The sequence below is a fragment of the Magallana gigas genome, chromosome 10, assembly GCF_963853765.1.
Source record: "Magallana gigas chromosome 10, xbMagGiga1.1, whole genome shotgun sequence".
Classification (NCBI taxonomy): Eukaryota; Metazoa; Mollusca; class Bivalvia; order Ostreida; family Ostreidae; genus Magallana; species Magallana gigas.
The window spans coordinates 18,769,183-18,795,101 of NC_088862.1; the positions used below are offsets into that span (position 1 = coordinate 18,769,183).

Consider the following 25,919-nt stretch of genomic DNA (forward strand, 5'->3'; position numbering starts at 1 on the left):
TAATGAACCTCTTCAAAACCACACTTGGAAATAAGGGATACACCCTTGCTTCGTTATGAAAGCATTCTCAAATTGATTGTAAGAAAAAAATATTTCAATGGATTGATATTGATTGGTTCGGAACAAAACAACTATTTTATAGAGAGTGTCAAATTTAAGTCGATCCGCTGGCAGCAAAAAAAAAAGTATAATCGAGTTCCTATCCTGTAAATCATTTAGAGGTTCATATATCCCGACATCTTTTGTTCCAATAAATAGAAAATTAAGTAGACTGACGTTTTTATTTTTTATAAGTTCGACATTTAATCAAATTTTTCTATACATCGCATGGGCGAATCAAGAATGATTTCTTTATTTAAAGAAAGAGAATATATAATGTTTTATTGTCTAAATTGCCAATTGCATAAAGTATCAAAGTCTTTTTTTTGTATGCTAATTTAGTACCAATGGGGAAACTATTGCATTGTTTATTTTTTATTCATGACAAAATTTTGTTCCGGAAGATTCACCATCAATTCGCAATTACAATTTCTAGTTAACACAGAATCCTTTGATATTGATTGCCCATAACAAATTGCGTTTTGTATTACAGAAACAGCCGTTTCAGATCAAATAATTGAACACGCTGAAAGCAACTCGCTCATGTGAACATTTATAGCAATTCGAAGACAAAATAATGAAATAGTATTTTTCGGTTTCTGAATTATCGACTACACGCGGGAAATGGTCGAATGATTTATGAAGTATGACAGAGAGATGAATAACATTAAATATTAAAATTTTACCCTCTTGCAGAGCCCGATTGTCTCACATCGCAGGAGTTTTACCATGTATATTGCAGCTGTATGAGATGTGCAGTGGGTAGCTTTGCCGAAGGGTTTTGATGTCCAGCGGCTTGATCAGTGATATATCTCGGTGACATGGTAAGTCTCTTATTTATAGTGTGTACCATTTTCCTTTAATTCACTCACTTATAGAATGAGTCCGGAAGCTGTTTGGTGAGAGATATAAACTTTACTTGAAGGCGAAGTAAGGTTCTAAATTACAGCGTGGATCAAACTGTAAAATTCTGGGTACATGGGATAAGTGTAGATACACAATTTTCAATAGTTGTCATACTTTAAATTTTGTATTATTTACCTACCCACTAAATTCAAATTGACACTTTAACACGGTATTATTAATATTTTTTTAATTCCCTCACTCAAGGTACTTAACTATGCAATCAAGGGACTGTTTGTTTAGAGATATATGTGGCATGACAAGTTTGAAAATTATTGGTGTGATTAGTCTTAAATTCCCACACTCGGAAATTGAGCTTTGCAATCAATTTTTTTTATTTTTTCCCCCAATTAGAATTAGAATGATGATATCAATGAAAACATTTGTGAATAATTGTAAATCTTGTAGACAAAAGAAAACGTCATTTTAAGTATACATATAATGTTGTAAGATATCAAATACTAGGATATTGTAACATTTGTATGAGATAAATAAGTTAATCTAATGTACAAATACATACAATATGCATTGAATAAATTAAGTCGCAACCATTTCATTATCTGTCGTCTCTAAAATAATCATTACATTTGCGTAGCATATCAAAATTAAGCTTCCTCCTAATGCTTAAGCAGCCCTATTTAGTATTAATAATAGAGAGAGAGAGAGAGAGAGAGGAGAGAGAGAAATGTCACAAATGTTGTCTTCTCTGTCTGAGACATTTTGAAATGAAAATCCATTTTAAAAATGTCCAAACCACCTACCGCAGTAAATGAAGCAGTTTCGCAAGCCACAGAAACCGGAAAAAATCAGGGGTTCGAACGAGCTTCGTATTTTTTTTTTTTTTTTTTGGCACAGCCGGAAACTATTTGTAGATTAATTTGTTTGAAATAAGTATTTTCCAGTGGGATGGTTATATCATTGGTGTTGCCATATGACCGTTTGTACATGTATTACATACTGCTCAAATGCCAGTCCCAATTATTATAAAAATTGAAAACTGCGTGGTTATCAAAAGATAGGAATCCCTTAGTATTATCTTTTTTTGGTTAACATAAGTTATCTTGGAACGTTTTAACCAACTAGTGTTACGATTACAAGGTAAACTTGTTCATATCTGACCAGTGAAAATGCGCGTTCAAACTGAAAATAAACTATAGCGACACATTAAGTCAGACAGTGTGCCATCAGAAATAACAATCAATATAATTTTATTTAAATGTAGCTGATTGTTTTTTTTAGTTAAAATTGTCATATGCTAGTATTCAAATTATTAAACATGATATGATATTTGAAATAGATTACGGCGTTAGAATCAAGTAACATTCTCTTGAGAGAGAATATACGTTATCGATCAACGGTGTAATGTTGGGAGGAAGGTTAAGCTCGATAACGAATTGTGATTACGCAATGCAGATTGTTAATACATAATGCAAACTGTTAATACGCCATGAAAATGGTTAATACTTTATGCAAGCAATGTTTCCTCATCAGCAAATGCACCCAACGGACACACAGTGTACACTCTTCATATCCAGACACGTCAAAAACGCTAGCCTATCTCTTTATCAGTCCCCTTCCGGTTTCACCGGAGGGGACTATACCTTTTAATCTGCGTCCGTCAGTCCGTCCGTCTGTCTGTCCGTCCGTCCGTTCGTCTGTCTGTCCCACTTCAGTTTTCCACACTTTTTTTCTTTATGCAATTGAGGAATAATATGAAACTTGCTGAACAGCTTCAAAATGTAAAACTACAGATCAAGTTTACACTTTTGTAGCGTCTGATTGACATATTTTCGAGAAAATTAATTTTTTATATTCCATTTTTTTAATGTTCGGGTTCGTTATCGGGTTCGGTGTGTATTGAATAAACGAGGCCAGTATGTAGTCAGTAATAATATCGTGCGCTACTTGTACCATTCCTTTTATCATATCTAACAAACAAATAAATTCTGTAAAATAGTGTCAAGCATTGTGTTGTAGATTTATCGGCAGGGTTTTTTTTGTATTATTACAATCGGGTTCGTTGTCGGGTTAGGCTGTTTAACTGTTTGGTTTGATTCGGGGTACAGCTACAGAAGACGGTAAGAAATGATATTCTGCATAACAGTGCATTGTTTTCACAAATTTTTACCAGCGAATACAGAATAGGCTTGGCGAAATTACAGGAGATGATTTTACCTATTTTGTATTTAATTTCTATCAACTATATAGTTTTAATTTCCTCTGTTCTTTAACACTGATTAAAGCATGACATCTCGTTTACAATAGCTCTGAAATAGTTGTGTGCTTGGAAGCTTTCATAGAATAATACAAACCGGTAGGGGACGTGTATTGCTTATGCAATACTCTCAGAATGCTTGTTAATATATGAAATATATTGAATTCACTTGTAGCTACGTAACGTAATTTATTTTCATTGAATGACATATCACTCTGTAAAATTTATAGGAAAAAAGAGCGGCTGTTACACTTGACAAAAGACGAATCTTTTTATTGCTGATATAGATAAAATGAAAATAAATTAGCATTAATTAGCCCACAAAGTTCATTACATGAGAAAAACTCGTAAAACAATAACATTTATTACTCATCATTTCTGTTGATTTTATCTATAATACGTGTATACCGTGTTATGCATTGCCAGACGCAAATTAAAGTTTTATTTGTTTATCTTTCATATCTTTTAATATCTCATGCAGATCGATTTTTATTGTAGGCTTGAGTATTCTAAAATTTGCTATAACTGTGCCCTACCTTGTACAATCTAACTGATCAATATGCATGTTATAAATTATTTCATATGCTTAAGTTCATTTCTATATGAGGCAGCTGGAAATGCAACATTGAGATAAAGAGAAATCCAACACTGAGATAAACAAAACCCACACACAAAAAACGTGACATTTCATTGCTTGTCACAAAAAAGCAAAGACGACATCTTCGAGTAAATTAAGTTCAAGTGTATCTTAAAGTACACTGTACATGGATCACTGCCCTTAATTTCTTGAATTAATGGCCCATACTCCACAGTATAAATAAAATATGAACAAACTATTTTCATAATTCTCAAAAATATATCTGAGATATGTCGTTATCAAATTTTCTCAGTGGCTGGTCCATCGGTATTATGAAATCTAGGACCATTGCTTAAAATAAAACATGTTTCGGAAAATGATCTTCATCCAAATGAGAAAGATGTTTTCCAACTTGTCTACATATAAAAGAAGAAAAGAATATATGTTCAAATCTTATACATGTTCAGTATATTGCCATATTGGTCTCATCCAGGATTCAAACTCCTTATTTTGGGCCAGTATTTTCTAAAGCTTGATAGAGAACTCTGTAAACATTATAACCTTGCATTTAGAGTTCGTCTTACTTTGCTGAGAGTGGACAAAACAATTCTTACTAAGACCAAGATGGTTGCTATACGGACATATCAGAGTTTAAGACCTGAACAGGCACAGAAGGCCATGACCTCTACATTATTTGTAAAGAGTTTAACGGACATAATAACAAACGTTTTGTTTTGTTCTCAGAAGAAGATGTTATGTAAACTACATGGTAATTTTTTTTTAATTTTAAGCGTGAAGCTTTTACAAGAATAATAGAAATGTCAATTGCGAAAGTTTTATCAAGAATTGCAGATACGAATTCTTAATTTTTTTTAAATCCTCTTTTCTAGTTCTTATAAAAAGAAGACATTTGATTAACTTCCATTTATCTTCTTTTCCATCGTCATTAGGAGAAAAGATATTAATGCATAGTTTGAATTTCCTGTAATTTTTTAAAGGTGTTCGTTTTGTTGATTTAACTTTTCTTTTTTTTAAATTGGGATTCCAATTCATAAAAAAGGAAATACATATAACAACCATTTAATATCAGGTAAAGCCTCTTTCACAATTGGCGCACGATCAGAGGCGACAAAATATTCGTGCAACCGAAAAAATTAGATATGGTTCGTAAACTATTGCCAAAATAATCGCATATGAAAAAATACTCGTACGAAACTCGCACGATTCAGAGCGACCGTTGTGTGATGTAAACGCATTGAATTCGAATCTTGCGATATATCTTGCGTCTATATGCGACTGTTTTACAATGAAAGCGAGTGTTGCAAGATAATGCGATAGGATCGCACGAAAGACCAGATGATCGGACGACTGAACGTGCGCCGGTGCGATAGGACGAGCGAGGCTTATCCGATCATGCGTTTCATCGTACGAATGCTCGTACGAGTCAGAGGGGGTATACTGGTACATACATGCACCGCCCGTTTCCGACGCTCTTTAGTAGAAATCGTTGTCAGTAGGATGCAAGAGAAGATACCGCTCAAGAAGATGACAAAAGCAAAATCAAGGTCAATTGTGGTCTGAAACAGATATGCTTGTACAGTGTTTACTGTATAAGGGGTATTTGCCCCGTTTCATTTTCGATTATTGCGATCTTTTTCTCAGTAAGCGGATTAAGACTTTTAAAATTCCAATGTCTCATATTACAAGTATCTCTCTTTAACCACTACATAATTGGGACGAATTCAAGACGAGGCAAAACCGTAAGTAAAAGCGAAAATTACACGGGGCGAAAATAACCAAATATCCAGTATATACTTTTGGCGAAGCATGAAAACTGAAACCGATAAATCTTGCAATGATAGTAAAACGTTGCAAGATTACATGAGACACGTTGAGCAACAGTCTCATGGTCGCACAACACACGCAGAAACAGCTACATTAAATGATTTAAGAAAAATATGTTAAATTAAATAGGTTTGACATTAATATCTTACAAAAAGTCTTTCACAGAATTTAAGACTGTGGAAGATTTTTAAAGGCAAATTTACCCGCATGTAGGCCTAAAAGCATATCAGTTTTTAACTTGCCAATTCCTTGAAAAATGCTTGGAAATGGTTAAAACATAAAGGGAGTATTTCATTATTTTCGAAAGAGCCTTTTCTGCCAAATCTTTAATTCACATTTCTTTAATATATTTGTTCGACACGTGTTTATAATTGTATTAATGAATTGAACATCAGAAGAATAAAACAGCATGTAAACTGTTGATCAATATTTGTCTCTTTGACGGAAAAGACTATTTGATAAAAAAAAAAGAAAGATCGAATACAGTGACTAGAAAGATAAAAACACTATGGCTAAATAATGAAACATATAGACCAACAGAAGAATGAGAAAGATGGATGGTGTCGTAATAAGCAACCAAATTAAATATCATAAAAGTTCTAGAAAACACATTTTATTAGTCAGAAAGTGCAAAAATTATCGAGTAATGTTTCATTTGAAAAAATCGCTCGCATTATTATACAACGTAATTAGAGTTTGATCAAGCGATGTGGCTTTCTTTCGTTTTGGTGATTATAATGAATACGTTTTCTCATTCTGACACGCTCAGTGTCTTGTACAAAATGCATCAAATGCATAAAATCTACATACATATCTCTCAATGATTCCAGCTCATCTTGTTATATCGGGTAACAAACGGGTCTGTCACGATAATGGGATGTATCAGTCAGCGTACCGTGAAATCATACTGACGATCTCATGGTAATGAAAGTGTTGCTGATTTTTGTTGAGCTTATAAGCTCAAAACCAAACGGCTTAGAGGCAAAATATAAATAGATGCATAGTCTAGGTAAACAATACTAGTAACACATTCTTAGACATACATGTATTTCCTATAGACTAATTACACATACTGAGACATATCTGCTATAGACTAATAACACATATTCAGGCATATCTGCTATAGACTAATAACACACACACAGACATATCTGCTATAGACTAATAACATATACACAGGCATATCTGCTATAGACTAATAACACATACACAGGCATATCTACTATAGACTAATAACACATACACAGACATATCTACTATAGAACAATAACACATACACAGGCATATCTACTATAGACCAATAACACATACTCAGACAAATCTGCTATAGACTAATAACACATACTCAGACATATCTGCTATAGACTAATGACACATACTCAGACATATCTGCTATAGAGTAATAACTCATACTAAGACAAATCTGCTATTGACTAATAACACATACTACATGTTAGACATATCTGCTATTGACTGCTATGTTCATGTTATTATTCATATTTCTTTTTATTTTTTATACTTTTGCAACAAACACGCAAATTATCTTGAATGTTTTGAGGACCCTCCTTAATCTCACATATTAAACACGTATTATGAATGCATGTATACATATGAAATAACAAAACATCTTCCAAACATTTAATGTTATTAAGGACATTATGTAATGAGATTTTTAATGTTTGTTTTAAGAATGACTAATACAAAACCTGTTGTGGTTAACCATACTAGTACTATTTGTGTAGTTTTCAATTAATGTATAAACAGTATGCTTTTGTACATGTACATAATTATAGAGTTGAGCCTTATTATTGCGACCACCTTTAGCATTATCCGTTCGCCGGTTAAATTAAGTCCCGAAATATTTGAAATACTGCAAAAGACACAAGATAAACAATATATGTAAAAAATAATAATAATGAAAATTCTTATGTTGGGATTAATAAGTTTTTTAGCAAATGATACCATTTCTTGAATCTTATTTTCAATTTCTATAAATGAATAAAAGAACTTTAGCTATAAAAAAAAACATGTTGACAAAAATATAATTTGATATTAAAACTGTAGGAATTACATAGATGTTTTTATGTTTACAGGCGACGATAATAATTTCATTTATTTAATTAGTAGTAGTAGTTCGTTGGCGTATACATTACATACATTGCCATAGCATACAATTTAACAGTACTTTACAATAATGTGGGTACAGGTGGGAGGCATATTATATAAATACATAGTATAAAGGAAAAGAACAAATATCAAACACACAAATAAAATAGTAACTTTATCAACTTAATTAATGCTTATTCACGTTTGCTGGTCTAGGTATCATTATATCCACCATAACAGAATCAAGAGCATGCATATAAAAACATATCTGATTCTAAAAGCAGAACTCTCTCAAAAATGACTTATTTGTACACTGGGTGCAATCAAAGGGAATCCCGTATCCCGCTTGAGACACATAAACCCGTGCATACAGAGAAAAGGATTTGTGCGCCGTTTGAAGATCAGTTTGTTACCACTCCGTTAAAGTAACCTTCAGATAGTTTCCCAACCTCAATAGGCAAATTGACAAACCCAGCCAGCACGTATTCGTGGAAGGATGGTTCACCTTAAATCGGAAATCAAACTGCCGAGGCTATAATGGTTGTTGGTGCACAATGCATTTACATTTTGCATTCGTCATTAACGATTGTTTCTTCAGTCTCTTTTTTGTTTAAACGCACCATTGGACTTAAAAAAAACCTTATCGATTATTTGCCTCTAACTTGTATATTTATTGGATTGTGTATCAGATATCCTAGAAGCATTCATAGTTATAGACTTTTAAATGAGAAGTTTTAAAGGGGCATTGTCACGATTTTGGTAAAATTCTTATTTTCTGTTTTATCATTTACAAGGCTTTAAAAATGCATTTTAACGATCAAATGAAATTTGAGAGTCAGTCGTATTATAAGCAAAATACAAGGCTCACAATTCTTTGGCATATAAACAAGGCGCGTGTCATGTTTTTTCAAGCTGATTTGTCAATTTTCTTATTTATTTTAACACATTTATTTTAGGTCTTAAACTTGAATATTTACCTCAACATTCCAAATGTAAACAAAAGGTCTGTTTACATACAAAAGAATTGTTAGCTCTGTAACTCAACGAATGACACTCAAATTTTTGGTTGCTTACTAAAAATGCTTTACTGAAGCATTGTCAACATTAAAATCAAAAATTGAAATAATATTTTACTAAAATCTAAAATCGTGACCATGCCCCTTAAAATAGCAATATATTCGACCTCAACGTATAAAAAGATAATGAATTATTAGTAACTGGAAATGTTTAATGAGACAGTCTCCAACTTAAACAATTAACTACTCGTTATCTTTGTATGCTTATAAATATTCAAGTAGTTTTCACAGATCTGTCGGTAGAAGATAAACAGTGTTGGACCTCAACGTCAGAACTAATACATTAGTCAGATTATAGCGGGACAGAATGACCCAGCAGCATGAATGAATGGCTGCTACCTAAATTATATAAGTGAAGCGGAAGTAGTTAATGAAAAGCAATAATCCCTTTCTGTTCTCTAGAGTATGTTTTGTGACTTCCTGTTCTGAACTCCGTACTGTTCTCCGAGTCTTTTGTCACGTGACAGAAGGGTATATAAAGCGGAGACAGACGTTGAGAGTCAGTCTTGGAGTCGAAGTCGACTGGTGAACGAGGAAAATAAGGTAATAGTAAAAGCTATGTCTTACGTGCCTGAATAAGGCTTTCGAGACCTGAAAATAAAGCTTTGTATCTATAAGATAGTCGATTTGGCATTACCTCTATTTTATTCGGGGTTGTGCACTTTTATAGTGCGGTAATACATAAGAGCGCAATAGAAAGGCGCTCGCACTCCAGAGAGAAGAAAGGGATCGTGAACATATTGTTGATTTAAATTTGTGATTGAGAAAATTGATTATATTTATCATAGCTCAGGTAGAGCAGCCGAATTAAAAAGAACTCAAAAACGTTACATAAGCATATGTTGCGAAGGGTATAACAAAACAGTTGTTTACTGGATTCGCACTACATATGATTTGTTGGACCTTCAGACAAAAACGTGGCACTCGGTCTTGGGCAACACATGCATTACAGTTCCAACATATCAATTGATGCCCTTGTACCCAGCTGTATAATCATACTCATATATGATCATACTCATTTGATAACTGTATAATCATACTTGCATCGTCTTAAAATTTGCTATTCTACATTATTATACTTTTATGTTGAATACTGAAATCTCATTGGTTTAGACGCGATTTATTGCTATGCGTTAGCACCACACTTTGAAACGGGCAACACAACGAATTGTTACATGCACGTACAGTTCGCCGTGGAATGCACTCCATTTCTATATAAAAGCAGTAAAATTGTCTTTAAAAATAAGACATTCAGTATAATAAAATAAATAGCAATAAATACAATTGACACCCCTCGAAAACCATTGGCAAGCTCCGCTTCGCGTCGGTTAACAATGGTTTTCTTGGGATGTCAATTTCAACATTTACCCTCCCACAAAGGCACTATTTATATAGTAAAATAAGGTTATTGCAAACACGCTTATAATGAATTGACGCTTACAGCAAAGTGATTTTCATTCCCAGTGACTTTAATATATGTTGTAAACTTGGCAGATTAAACGAATTACGCTTATAACGAAGTAAAATCGCCCGTCCCTGGCACTTCGTTATAAGTGTGTTTTACTGCATATAATTGTGATCAATAAAATAGGTGCTGAATTCTATGTCTTGGTTCTGTTTACAGATATGTTAATTTAAACATTTTTTTTTTTGAGTAATCAAATGGATTACGCAACAGGCAAAGCCTATATAAACCCTCTCCAAAATACAAAGTCAAGAAGTGGTGTTATAAAATAATCATAGAATAAATTATACAGTATAATTTACCAGTTTACAGAGTGATATATTATTGATATTTTTGTATACAAGACAAACGATAATTGGATAATAAATAATAAGCTTGACTTTTGTCATATGATTATAAATTGAAAGTTAATTTGTTGTTTAGCATATACATGAACACATTCATTGTTTACAGATGTATGACGTTGTTCCTGTTCTGTTGATTTTATGTACAATTGGACGAAAAGCGCTCAGTAATCTACAAGGTACGTAAAACCTAGATAGTACACGAGGAAAAGTCTAGTGTCAGTAATGTATGTGACTTAAACCATTGGTTTTGTAAACAACGCGATCTTCCCCAAGCTCGTACATTGAGGGTTTGCATAAATGGTGTTTTGGCTCAACTTAAAGTGTTAAATGCTAAATGATGTCGATGCAAAATGTTGATTATTGATGAAGGAAAATGCATGTCACGCTGTTATCTTATTGTGCATTGATTGGTTTTTTTTACTTTTGAGTTACATTTAGATGACATCATTAGCTAATTAATAGAGGCATTTGATCAGGATCGTGGATATTGGGTAGTTTGTATTGATCAACATCTCGATTTAAGCATGTTTGTGATAACAATGTAATTGGCTAATTTGAATAGTCATTAATAGCATTTTCCTGGCTCCACTTTAATTTGTAAACTATTGATAACACTATACTTACAGAACTTTTTCGCTATAACATACAATAGAACTATATAAATGGACGAAAATAACAAGAACTAGATACGATCTCGTTGCGAGCAACGAGGAGGTCTTCCGTCCGATTTTTAGAAGGAAATATGACATCATCGACTTTGATTTTTGACCACAAAACATGATATGGAAAAAAGAGTGAAGTACTAATGCTTTATTGTATCGCTTTTTATAGGTTCTCTTACATTGCTGTTTTAAATACTTGCATTTCTTCCAATTTAGATGAAAAAGATTAACCATGTTCACCTCTGGTCCCTAAAAACCCTTATTGGGTAACACAAGAGGAAATCATTATATTGTTAGGATAGATAAACGTATTATACCTAATCTAGCTTTAATAACCATTCACAAAATGACTCTCATTAAAGGGCTATAGATAAAAGATTTTAGAGCCCTTTCATCCCCTAATTTAAGGGGCCAGCCCCTTTTTCTTGATATCAAATGAAAGGCCATTTAACTCTAAACAAATTTTGTTCAACAAAAGTTAAGAAATTTGTTACCGTTCTGGAAATATACGAGAAAGAAGATTTTAGGGGCCGATCCCTTATCCCCTTAAAGGGGCCGTTTGACGAAATTTTGAAGGTTGCATTTGTTAAGTACATCATTTTGAACAACTTTTCTTCTGTACTGCATTACAAAATATTTTTCCTTTCTGGGATATGGGTGATTAAAAGTTTGGACTTTTGGCCCCTAAAAACCCCTAATTACATAACACATGATAAAATCATAACATTACTTGGATACATAACTTTTAGATAAACATATTTGCTTCTATAACCTTTCACAAAATATCTCTGTTAAGGGCTACAGATTAAAGTTTTTAGAGCCCTTTGGTCCCCTTTTTTGAGGGGCCAGCCCCTTTTTCTTGATATCAAATGAAAGGCCATTTAATTCTGAACAAATTATGCTCAACAAGTGTATAGAAATTCGTTACCATTCTGGAGATATATGAGAAAGAAGGTGTTAGGGGCCGATCCCTTATCTCCTTTTAGGGGCCATTTAGCGAAACTTTGAAGGTTGCATATTGTTGAGAACATTTTTTTGAACAACTTTTTTTCTGTATTGCATTAGAAAATATTTTTTCGTTCCGAGATATGGGTGATCAAAATTTTGGACGTTTGGCCCCTCAAAAATCCCTTAATTACGTAACACATAATAAAACCATTACATTGCTTGGATACATAACTGTGAGATAAACATATTTGCTTCTATAACATTTCACAAAATATCTTTCAGTAAAGGGCTACAGATTAAAGACTTTAGAGCCCTTTGGTCCCCTTTTTTAAGGGGCCAGCCCCTTTTTCTTGATATTAAATGAAAGGACATTTAATTCTAAACAATTTTTGTTCAACAATTGTTAAGAAAATCGTTACCGTTCTAGAGATATATTAGAAAGAAGGTTTTAGGGGCCGATCCCTTATATCCGTATAGGGGCCGTTTAACGAAATTTTGAAGGTTGCATATTATTAAAAACATTAATTTGAACAACTTTTCTTCTGTATTGCATTACAAAATATTTTTTCTTTCAGAGATATGGGTGATCGAAATTTTGGACTTTTGGCCCTTAAAAACCCTTAATTACGTAACACATAATAAAATCATTACATTGCTTGGATACATAACTGTGAGATGAACATATTTGCTTCTATAACCTTTCACAAAATATCTTACAGTAAAGGGCTACAGATTAAGACTTTAGAGCCCTTTGGTCCCCTTATTTGAGGGGCCAGCCCCTTTTTCTTGATTTCAAAGAAAAGGTCTTGTAAATACAAACTTTTTTTTACTTTACATGTTTTAACAAAATATTTTTTAGAAAAAAGATAATCAAAGAAAACCGGAAAAAATGACGACTTTTTTTCCATCTCAATTTTTGGGTCCAGGCGAGCTTCGGGGCCTTTTAAGTCAGATCAAAATGAAAATAAAATTGCAAATCTACAATCTTTTGTCTACTATCCCTGAAAGTTTGAACTCAATATCTTTTATAGTTTAGGAGAACGTAGAGGGACAAGCGACCCCTCTAAAAATCGCTAAAACGTCAAATTCTCAAAAACGGAAGTGACGTCATCAATATGATAAAAAACCTATAAGGTTTAGATCATTATCTATCAGATCTGAAAGTTTCATGAAAATCGGTCGAGCTGTTTATGAGAAATCGCGTGCACAAAATTTGTAAGAAAAAAAATTAAAATAATAATAATAATAGGGAAAAAGAAACCGAAGAATAACAATAAGGTCTTCCGTTGGAAACGGAAGACCTTAATAAACCAAAATATAGTGTTTAATAACATTTTATTCTTTTTATTAAGAAAAATGCAATCCACATTAAATAAATGTAAGATGTAGAATGATTTTTGTTTATTCGATAACTATTGACGATGTATGTTTTTAATAATTTTGAAGAAAACAAACACCTAAAATTAAAATCTGACTATGAATTAATGAGTTAAGGCTAAATCACTTGCCTTCTCATATTAACTCGATTGCTGTATTTAACTCTATACTTTTGATCGGTCCTGATTATTAATGTTTCTGGTCAAATCCCGCAATAAAACTTTTAGCTGGATGCAATTTTTAGCTGACAAAATGCTGTTTTGAGCTTAAAGCAAATAATACTCACATCTGATATGTATCGATTCTTTACGCTTATAGATAATATTTGTATTCTTTTTTTAGAATCAGATCCAAAATGCCGTTACCGGGTGCATTTTCCAAAGGCTTCATGGCACACAGCTTATGACGTGTGTGCCGGAGAAAACAAAACTTTAGCGAAAATATCTTCCCAAATAGAAATACAGCTTGTAGATCTAGTGTTGTTAGACGTAGAGAAACTTATCGAACAGCTTGAGGTGAAAACGTACGTACATCGTTTAATTTGATAATTATAATTAAGAACTCTTCGTCCTAAACATTTATATTTTATTAGTCTGTCCTGAATTCCCATTGCCATCGCTTCTTGATGATTTGATTAAAAAAAAATACAACCAAGCACACCTTACAGCTTAGAATATTTGAAGTTAAAACAATAAAAGAAAAAAGTCAAAGAAGCCTCTTTGATATTTCATCTCCAGTTGTTCGGAGATATTGACAAGAGTGAAACACAAGTTTCTCACAGGGATATACAATGGAAAAGTCTAATTTCTTTTATCCATTTGAACGTTCTCGGAAGATAATATCAACTTTTTTTTACTACTTCCATGTCATTTGCAATTCAAATTCACCGAAGACTTTTTAAGCTGTTTTTTTTTGCAAGAAAGAATTGCTGGGTCAATGCTGGAATCCCACTGTCGTGCGATTCGTTACGAAACTACGACTGACAAATCGTATTATAACTGATCGTTATCTATAACTCTAGGATTAGGTATGAGGGGATAAGAGTCGATACGTCCATATGCGATTTGTTGAGCTTTGATAGAAAAAGGCAACAGTACTAGAAATATTTTAGGTGACGCGATCTGTCACGATCTTATCAATATTTTTGATTCGAAAAAAAAATATGTTCAGATGATATTGTCAAGACAGAATTCCCTATTGGATCTCGATATGATCCGAACATCACGATTTGAGAGGGTTGTCTACGTGTATATTTTTTTATACGTTACGATACATTTAGCAGGACATGATATGCTTTGTTGCTATGCAGAATGATAATGATGGCAATTCTTTTCAAGATCAAGATTAAAGGTGATCACGATATGTGCTACCATTTGACCCAACAATAAATTCATTTCGCCTCCCTGACCATTTTTTGACAATATTAGCAAATCGCAAATGAACGCAGCGCAGCTTAGTGTTTGCCTTCATCAAGACTGATCCTGCTCAATACGATTAGGGGCACGATAAAATGCGACGTGAAGTGCTTAAAAACGATGTAGGGCGATCTATTACGATAATAACGAATAATTTCGATTGAAAATTAACCGTGTTAATCCCAGGATTTTGTTTTGACGATCAAAAATGTTCTACGCTTAAGACGATTGCCACGACATACCTCAAGATCGTTTGAGATTTGATACGATTACTCTACGATTAAAACCGCGATTTCAATCGTGCCGCGAATCGTGATATAGGAAACGTGGCACGATATATGCACCAGTGTATTTACATCCACCAAGTATGATTCCCTAAATTTCTTTTTAAAAAATGATTGTACTTCATAGCTCTGTTGAAACTGACAGGACTGAAATCTGTATGCTCCGTTTATCGATTCGTCGAAACTTTCAGCAACAGAAAAATCACGGACTGTACGAAGTAATCATGATGCCTGACTCGAAATTCCCATAAGAGACGATTTGACTTTTTCTTTTATCTAACGTACTGATGAATATTAACAATAATTTAGCTAATTGTACCTACCTATTACGATCAATTCATTAATATGTTATAAGAGATGATGTTTCATGCGGGATATGAATGTGACGACATTGCAGAAAAAAATACATAACCCGCGTTAGCTTCCAAAGAAAGTATTTTACTGTTTAAATAACTCTACTGAATGAATGTAGTTTAGAAAAAAACATATTGTTAGGAACGAGAACCTGGAATAGACAATACTAATTAAGCAATATACGATATATTTTGTTTATTATTATTAAAAAAGGACTTTTGTAGAATCTGAAATGTTTTGACTTTATTTGAATAGAGATTTACAAGGCGTATGGATTGAGGGGTTTCGACGGTCTTCCAACAATGAAACCATGCAACAAAACTGTCGGAGTCTAGATCCTACGTTTAACATAGTGACCGCAGCAGAGGACGATATACTATGTCTCTACTATAACTACACAGACAAAAAGTTCTATGCAGATAATTGTAGTACAGACAGGGCGTTTCTTTGTGAAAGTATGACTACTGGTGAGTAATAGCGATTTGACCAGCTTGCTGGTTTCTTTTGTGTGTTTTTTAGTTTTTTTGGTTTTTTTTTTGTGTAATAAATTATTAATATAAGTTATTTTATACAACCATACCCCAAGAACGTGGGGGAATAAGCCTAGGGATAAAACCAACTAAGTCCATTTGAAAAATCCACATATTTTTTTCTTATGAATATCATTTTTGTTACATTTGTTAAACTTATGTATTCATTTACATTCAGTATTGCAAAAATCTTAAAAATGTTACTTCAAATTTAATTGATATTTAGACATCAAAATATGGATATTATACGTTTATTTAGCAACGAAATGCTGATGAAATCGGATGTTCAGACCAAATTATTTTATAGAGTGGGTAATCACACCATTTTTTAAAGAACATATACTGATAAAGCATGAAAAGTTTATGTTTTTCAATTTTCCAAAAAATGGCACCAAGACCCAATCTATGGTAAAAAGTAAGTTTTCTTCTTTCAATTTTCAAGATGATCAAGTTTGTTTTTTAAATGGTTAAAACATGATGTAGCGGTTATCGAGGAGTTCTTCGAAAATAAGTATGTTGAAGTTGGTGTTCGATTCTAATGAACCTGGTAAATATTTTTTTTATATCTTTGTTTAATTTCTTTAAATTTGAAGAACTCGCTTGACGTAAAGAAATAAAAAATGCGTTATTGTGAATTAAACACAATCATGCTCTTAATCATCTTATTGAATTTTATTTACTGCTAAATAAGTTCTCTTTAGTATTATTTTTAAGAATAAAAGTGTTACTCTGTTGAGGGGGCAAAAATTAGACTTTAAGACTTTAAGGTCTATCAACAGTCTCGATTGAAGTCAACTTTTCGTAAGTTCTATGCTTGTGACCTTGTCAGTCTGGGTTGTATGCTGACTGACATTTTTTATACTTATTATTAGACAATTCTTGAAGGACCAAAATTAGTTCAGGAGAACAATAACTAACATTGACGAGGAATTCTATTTGCAAATAAAATAAACCGCTATGCTTGGGGACAAAAGTTGCGCCCATATAATATGCCAACTTAGTGATGGGGTATTTAGAGAAAATTCTTTTTGAAAGAATATCAGCAGTGTTGGATGCCGATCTTAGTACCTAAATACAACGGATTTATAATTCAATCCCATGGACACGCACCAATGTCTGGATTTTAGATCGTGCCATCCGTCCCACTTTCAACGCAATATTCCGTTTAACATGGCACGGAGAATCTATAAAACTATCACGGCCAAAACCTTACGTTCTAAACATTTGGAAGAATTAAATATATTTCTTCAACGACAGAAATACTCGATAAAATTAATTAACGCTAGAATAAAAAGAGCATCACAAATTCTATGTTTGCCGGTTTTCCAATGATTCCAACAACGAGGGGAAACTTGCTTTTGCTGTAACCCACAATCCAACGAATAGGGCTGTTCTAAAAGACGCAGAAAGACTTTATTCTATTTTAGAACAGTTAGAAAATATGAAAAATTTACTACCTTCGGAAGTCATTATCAGAAGCCGACGACAAGCACCGAATCTTAAACACTTGTTAACCAATGCCCGATTTACAATGCGGGAAGAAGTTCCATTCGTTAAAAAAAATGCGGCGATCTGAGGATGTGGTACATGTGCTTACATAGAAGAAGGGAATAAAATTCTACTAAATTCCGGGATGGAAATTCGTGTCAAATCATCGATAAACTGTAAATCGAAAATGTAACGGAACAGAACTGTATACAAAATACATCGTATAATCTTTTCCACGCAGACAAAGGGTTAAAGTCAACTCTAGAGTCCACTGAACTTCTCCCCATGTCTTCAAACTGAGGGTCTTAGCCTCCAGAAAGTAGAATGAAAATTATGTATGCTTAACAAACATAAAGTTACATATAATTACTCAAATCAAAATACATATAATCAGTAAGTGTATTGCTTCCAGCTTTTTTTAAAAACACAATTTTCCAGATTTAAATGATTTATCCCCAAAAAATTAAATATTCTATATATTATTCAATGTTTTGACATTCTTTTCATAATAGAATCCTAAAACTAATATTTCCCATGATATTTCAAAATTGAAAAGAAAATTCCACCTCTTGCAATGTGTGTTTTACTAATTTACAACTAAATAAGTCTTCGATCATTTGACAAAATTTACATTCGGCTGATACATCTTTATTTCACTTACTTACACTAAAATTAAATAAAAGTATACAGTTTAATAACTTATAATTGAATTTAGCAACTCTCTTATCATGCATGTATTTTATTTTTTGATGACAGATATTTTTCCTAATGTTTCCAGCCGATAGATATTAAACAATTTGTTCTATCTGTTTTCAATACAGATCTCTTAAATTTTATATTCACAAAAATAGAATTAATAAAATTTCATTCTTTTTTTTTTATTATGGCAAACTTTAAAGAAAAACCTTGCATTTTGTTGTACATTTATGTATTTTGCATATGAACAATATACTTATTTAATCAAATCTATCTATATAATTCCTAAAAAAAGTTCTTATCATAATTTACTCACAAAAAAAAAATGTTCTTCTCCATGATGAAAAATAATTTACAACATGTAAATTCCCATCTACATCAAACGTATCTTTTGCAAATAAAATACCACATTTAATCGTATTTAAAGGACAATTGTTTTGCTTTGTATGTAAAAAGATAATTATTCCAGATAAATTCTGTTAAGGATTCATCTCTCTTCAAGTGATTGATTTGTCCCATTTTTTTTACATTTGTTTAAGTCCTTGTACGGCAAAAATTACGACTGTTTAAATTAAATAAATTGTTAACTGTAGCGCTTTCAGCCATGTCGGCTCATCAGACAACTACATGTATGTATATTAAAGTTGTTTTGTTTACTAGTTATTTATTTTGGAATTCACTTCCCATGGGGCAGGTCTGAGTAACTCGGGTAACATACTGGCTGATGTACAGCTAGAGAACAATGTAGCAGCAATATTTTGCTATTAGAAATAGCCATATGCATCCTTTATGTACTCTATTGTTTAAACTGATGATTGTAAGATAAAAGTCTTTATTGATATTGATTTACAGTGGTATTTGTGTAACAAGTAAAAATCATTTAAACACACTTATAAACCTATTATTTCATTCAATGGGTGAAAAGCAACTTCCAAGAGCTGTTACAGTAATTAAATTAATTATTAACAACGTTACTCTCATTGCAGATTTGGAAAATTGTATGATGAAAAATGGGATAACATCGGTCGTAAGTGATATACCGAATGGAATATGTGAGTTGAGGAGTAAGAACGCTTCTTTAATAACCCTAGAAGAGTGCAAATCGGGTTGTTTGAAAGAATCTAGATGTTATGCTATAGAATACTCATCATTCTGCAAAGAATATATGTACAAGCATGAAACATCCCGGTGTTACTTTGGAAGAGGAACGGTGTTTATCGACCACAAAGGTATGGTTTTCAGTTGTTAAGCATCTACCTTGGATAATAATTATATTTAATCATGACTTCTTCTAAAATCGTTGTGGTTATATAAGGATAAAAAAAAATGATTTTTAGTATTATGAGATGATCAAATCCAAAAACGCCAAAAAGGTTTAATCATAATGATACATTTTATCACGCCCGACTGTTTTTAATAACCTAATATTAAAAAATGGTGCCATATTATTACATCTATATATTTTATAACACTTGTTCAATCAAATATTAAATTTCAATGTATTGAAAGCTTTACTTTTCGTATGATTATGCTAGCCACGCTTGTGCCCAACTATACGTCAGAAATGATGAAATGTAAATGTATTTGAAAATTCGTTACAAAGATTGATTTGCAGTGCTTTTACAGACAAAGACACTGGAAAATGTAAATATCATCCATTACAGTGATCAAGAGGCCTATAACACAGCCTACATTGCCTACAAAAAAACAAGGCGTATCAAAGAACAATCAATATTATAGATCGCCCTAAGAAAGAACCAGATTTGTTGTTCCAACATGGAGAAATAATTGCTGAAAAGTAGAGATGTGGATTTATTTAAAAGATTAACTCAAAAGATCTGATATGACTATATATATATATATATATATATATATATATATATATATATATATATATATATATATATATATATATATATATATGAATTATGACTACTAGAGTAGTCATAATGCATAGTTAAATAATCATACTAGAGTAGTCATAATGCATAGTTAAATAATCATAATGCATTTTTTTTGCTAAAACTAAAATATGTTAGACGGGCAGTATGCTATTCGTATGGAAGTAGTGACTGGATCCTTTTCCACTGGTAAGTGTGGTATGAAATGAACCTTTCGATATATATTTTTAATGCTAAAATCAAAATATGTCAGAAGGACAATACGACTGTAGCTGTAGTGATACGCTGCAGTGATACGCTGCACTCTGAATGCATGTTTGATGAACTTTCCTCACCAATTCATCAATATTGCTTCAATATTACTAAGATTTCGTCTCAGCAAATACGCAGTGATAACGGACATTAAAAAGCATTTTTTAATGTAGAACCACAAGAAGACAGAGACGTTACAAGATTCTTTTGGGTTGATGCCCCCCCCCCCCACAACAAATCCTAATGGATAGTTATTGGACTACAGATTTAGATCTGTATATTTGGAGCAATTTGTTCTCCATTTATCTTGAATGATATGCTGAAGAATTTAAAGGAAAACATCTATATTGACACCAAAGAAAACAGAAGATCTATATGTTGACAACATTAGTTCAGGCTTTCGGAAAAAAGAAGTGCTTAATTCTTCCTACAGTCAGACTCGATCTATATTTGCCAAGGCTGGATTCAACGTTTAAACATGGGGCTCAAACTAAATAAGTCCTTAAGGAATATGCCAGAAAATATGAGGTGTTAGACAAGGACGCTGTTGTTGAAGTTTAAAGAATGAAATGGAATGTCAAAGAGGATAATGTAACATTTGCTATACGGGAAATAGGTAGCACAAAGAAAAAATATGCGACGAGTTAGCATTCTCTCTGATTCTCATTGTCATTAAAATATCTGGTGTCATTTAAAGTTAGTCTCTGTTTTAACAGACTTTAACTTAGCTTTAAGAATTTTGGAATCTATATTAAAGAAGGTGTTTTAGCTCCTATGCTATTTTTCCTAAAATTGTTGAACATAAAATGGAAAAATTCGAAGTTAAAGAGTTCGGTGTAAATCTTATTTTGCATGCATCATTGTACATAAAGCAGTGTAGAATTTTATCAGGAAAGTATGTAGTAACTTTTATACGACCATGAAATAATTTTGATAATGGTTCCACATACAAATGTGGCGGACTTCACGCTTTATGAAAAAAAAGAATTCCTCATTGCATGTAGTTAAAAAAACTGCCTTTTTAAAACAGAATGAATTTAATCTAAACGTTTAGAATCAGGCAATTTCTTGAAAACCGCCATTTTCGATAAATATTATTTATAAAAAAAATCACTAATACCTTGGAAATCTAAGAATGCTGTGTTAAATTTCACCAGTACAATTCATTTAAACAATAAAATGCTTTCTTTGGTGATTAATTCGGGATATGAAGGTAGCGAAATTTCAGAGAAAATACATTACCCACATAAGCTGGTTTTGTAATTTTTTTCTGCAATGATCGCTACCCTCATAACCTGCATAAATTATTAAAGAAAGCATTTTATTGTCTATATAAACGTCTTTCTTTACACTAAGTAATAGAAGTGAGTGTAAAAATAAGCAAAATTCACTTAATTACTGTAAATGTACATAAGAGCGTTAGCTAAAAGATACAGCCAAATCGTCTCCTGGGAGACTTTGAGTCTGACATCATTATGATTACCGAGTATTTCGTGCAGCCCGTTATTTTTTTTTAGGTCGTTTTAGGTTTCGATCAATCCATAAACAGGGTGTGTAGATTTCAGTCTGGCTGTTTCTGTAGAGCTATGAACTAATTATAAACTTGTATTGTGATAAAATATGTTCTTCTGAACAAGGGAGTTCAAAACAATGTTCGCATTAATGTAGAAAATTGTTTGTTCCCCTTTTTATGAAATAACCGGGCATTCAGATTCATGTACAGGTTGTTGAAAGTATGAATCGGTTATGAAGCAATATGTAGATAAAATATGTACGGATATGTACAGTTGTTAACTCAATATATCCCAGTGACCTTGAAATATTAAAAGATACCACAAGTTTTATACTTTGATATTTTGGTAGAAAAAGACGCTAAAAGTTACCTAAAACAGAACTGTATATGATAAACGTGATGATTTTAGATTTTCCATCGTCAACTTCCTTTACTTATGTAGACATTTACCATCATCACCTGCTTATGGGGTTTATGTCTCTCAGCCTATTTGTTATGCAAGAACGTGCTCTAAATACGAAGAGTTTCTTAAACGAGGTAAGCTACTAACAAACAAGTTGTTGAAACAAGAATATCAAGAACCTCAACTAAACTCATCTTTACGTAATTTCTATGGTCGATACAATGACCTTGTCAGCTAGTTTAATGTTTCAATAAGACACATCCTGACTGACGTTGTCCATCTTTGTTAAACCATTATTTATTCACCGAACAGACTACGGTTTCTTCCGATTTTTATGCCCTTGACAATGAGCACACGGCGGGTGCGACCGTTCGGCAGAGCATGCTTAGTCCTCCTTGGCACCTGATCCCATCTCTATCTTTTCAGAGGCCCGTGTTGCTCTGCTTTGAATTTGTATCTTGCTTTCTGGATTTTCGAGATGGTTGACAGTTTGTTATTGTCATTTTTTATTCATGCGTTAGGAGAATTATATTGCTTTTAAAGTAATGGGTATATATATTTTAATGTAGATTTCTCAACTGTCTGTTAGACACACTAAAAACAGAAGTAGATATTAACTCTCATAGCAGTGTTCTATCAATTGGCCTAATATATGATTATTTGGAAAATGTCTCGTAAAAATGTCAACTTGGTACCGACTAATGTGACATATTGCTCCTTTTTTCTGAATGACATAACCATATACATTTTAACTAAGTTTTTTTTCACTCCCTCGTTAAAATTATGAAGTAAATACATATAAAACAGTTTCAGATTCAACAATCTGTCAAGGAACTTATCAGCACACGCTTTTTGAAGTTCATGTGTCTGAATGTTGATACATGTACAATGTACGAGGATTGAGACATTATAAATATTCCACTTTTCTAAATATGTGAATCATTTTAAACATATCTTGGCACAAAATATGTCAATTTTTCTTTCTTTTTAAGGACTCTTCATTTACCATCCAACCCCACCATCGCCGGCCGCTGCTAAACCATTTAAAGAATGGTGTCCAGGTAATACGAAAACTGATCTGTTTGTCCCTATTAAAGTGCTTATCTACATTATGCATTAATAAATGCTAAAAAATGTTATTGGAGCTTATAAAATATTTTAAATTAATTGGGTAAAGAGAGCAATCGCCCACTGCCGTTTGACGATATCTCCTCTTTTGAGGGACAGATTGATAAGATGGGGTTGGGTATTTGTAGGGTTTTTGAAATGATTGCCAAAATATTAAGTATGCTATTAACATAATAAACTGTGGTAATTTAACTATTTGCCAGCGAACAAAACTATTGATTCACCGGTGCATTAATTCGCATATTGAGCAATACCAAAGCTGTGGTGGAAGGGCTTATAGTTATATTGCTAGGTTTTTTTTCTTTGAATAGAGATTACCCAAGAAATCATACAAGAAAAAATAGAAAACATTCAAAAAAACTTGACGGTGAACAAGAAGGAGACCAACCAGTATATCCGGACGTTAACCAGCGCCCCCGACGAGCGGCAGTCGGCCAAGAACATCGGCATCGTCGGGGTGACGGTCATCTCTGTCGTGTTTGGAGTCATCATGTTATCCGACTGTATCAACGTCGTCAGAGGAATCCAAAACAAATGTAAAAGGTCGGAGGACAGCTGAATATTTCAAACAGGTTCCAATGCATTGGTTGCAGCCGTCTACATTAGGATTAGGATCCTAACAAAAAGGTCCGACAAGTTCTTACGTGTTACATTATACAATTGTATCATTTTATGCCTCCTCATTCTCTTACCTACAGTGTACACATCAAACAAACTCACAAATGTGTTGAAAATTTTTATTGATCAGAATATGATTATATCCTGATCAAAAAATATAAACATTGATGTACATTATATCTAGTACATACCAATAAGTCAAGTAGAACAAAAATCAAAATACTGTAACCGTTACTGTAAAAAGCATATGTTAAAACCAACTTCAACATATAATATGTAGAGCAGAATATTATACAAGATAAACTATTCATTCAAACACATAAGTAATTTTTTTATAATACAAACTGATGGCAGAAGGTGGGAGAATAGGCACTTGCATTTATCGTTTTTCCCTGCCCCATTTTAGATGTACATGTGTTTATACATTGCAATGTTATTTTGTGCCTACGATGTATTGATACAAAACACATCGATTTAACATTAATGTCCTCTATATAGAACGTATAAAATTAACCGAATTTATTATTCATTATAGATACTTTTTAAGACACTACGTCACAAAAGGGAAATTTAATGAACGACGTTTTGTTAAATTGTATCAATAGATGTAGTTGAATATTGTTTTAGCTAATTGGTTATGGTATTAAGCTTATGAACTGCAGATCATGAGTTCGAATCAACTCCGAGCATTTGTTTATATTTACTGAATTTAATTTTGTGGAAAAAAATATTGTTTTATCCAAAATTGCATACTTTTTCACCCATTTATATACTTCTTATGCATCAATATATTTATCATAACCAAGTCAATTTTCGACAGAGTAATGCCCCTTGGACGTAAATAAATTCTGTTTATTTGCAGTTTTCGTTCATTTTCTTCGCAGAAGTTGCACATATTGAAGTGAAATTTGGTATACGGATTAATTATGATAATATCTAGTTTAAGATAGATATGGGGTACGATTGAGCAATTTTCGACACAGTTATGCCCCTTTGACTTAAAAAAATCCAATTATTTGCAGTTAACGTTCATTTTCTTTGTAGGTGTTTCCAAGGGAGGGGGCATAAGTGTTTCACAAACATCTCTTGTGGTTTTTTTTTAAAACAATAACTATTAAGTAGTTCAGGAAGAAAATGTACTTATATGCTCTCATATATTTTGATCGCTTTATGAAGTGGGGGAGGGGGGGGGGCAGAACAAAAATATAGGAAATAGGAAGTTAACATTGTACCCCTACCAAATGGTTAGTTTTATATCTTGCGTAGGATTTTCTTATTCTCGGTAAATAAAAAAGTATTCCATAAAGTTACAATGTCAAAGATTACGCGTATGCAAAAATAAGTGTAAAATTCGAATACCGAGGGGCCATATGGCACAATATCTTTTGAACGCCCATTTAAAGTCATTCTTGCTCTGGTGAGCGATGTGGCCCCAAGGGCCTCTTGTTAGTATATTTATTATACAGATGTATATAAATAATTCTACATTATGTTATCATTTATGTGTATCAAATTTACCCAAAACGATACCATTCTTGTAAAAATACGTACATAATGGGGATAACGTCCAGTTTCTCTACCAGTTTCTTGAAAACGGAAGTGACGTTTAACTTGATTTAAATAATAAACAATTACGGATTGTTGATAGCACATGGTCAGTATTGCATTTGATTGAATATATTGAACATGGTCAACTGGCTGATTTTTTCCGTGAAAC

The 25,919-nt window shown here is 32.6% G+C and overlaps 1 protein-coding gene across 1 annotated transcript; it reads left to right on the forward strand.

The window, feature by feature from the left end:
- The first annotated feature begins 617 nt into the window (after positions 1 to 617).
- On the forward strand, positions 618 to 25,299 carry LOC105324148 (uncharacterized). The gene is made up of 7 exons (XM_020065389.3): positions 618 to 923; positions 10,740 to 10,809; positions 13,963 to 14,143; positions 15,929 to 16,140; positions 19,374 to 19,616; positions 23,449 to 23,517; positions 23,896 to 25,299. The coding sequence occupies exons 1-7, from the start codon at positions 921 to 923 to the stop codon at positions 24,141 to 24,143; spliced, it is 1,026 nt and encodes a 341-aa protein (XP_019920948.3). The 5' UTR covers positions 618 to 920; the 3' UTR covers positions 24,144 to 25,299.
- The last annotated feature ends 620 nt before the right edge of the window (positions 25,300 to 25,919 follow it).

What these genes read in the sequence shown, in the direction of transcription:
- LOC105324148 (XM_020065389.3), top strand. An exon ending in AGCGCTCAGTAATCTACAAG is followed by an intron (nt 10,810 to 13,962) that starts GTACGTAAAACC and finishes TTCTTTTTTTAG; the next exon opens with AATCAGATCCAAAATGCCGT. An exon ending in GAACAGCTTGAGGTGAAAAC is followed by an intron (nt 14,144 to 15,928) that starts GTACGTACATCG and finishes TTATTTGAATAG; the next exon opens with AGATTTACAAGGCGTATGGA.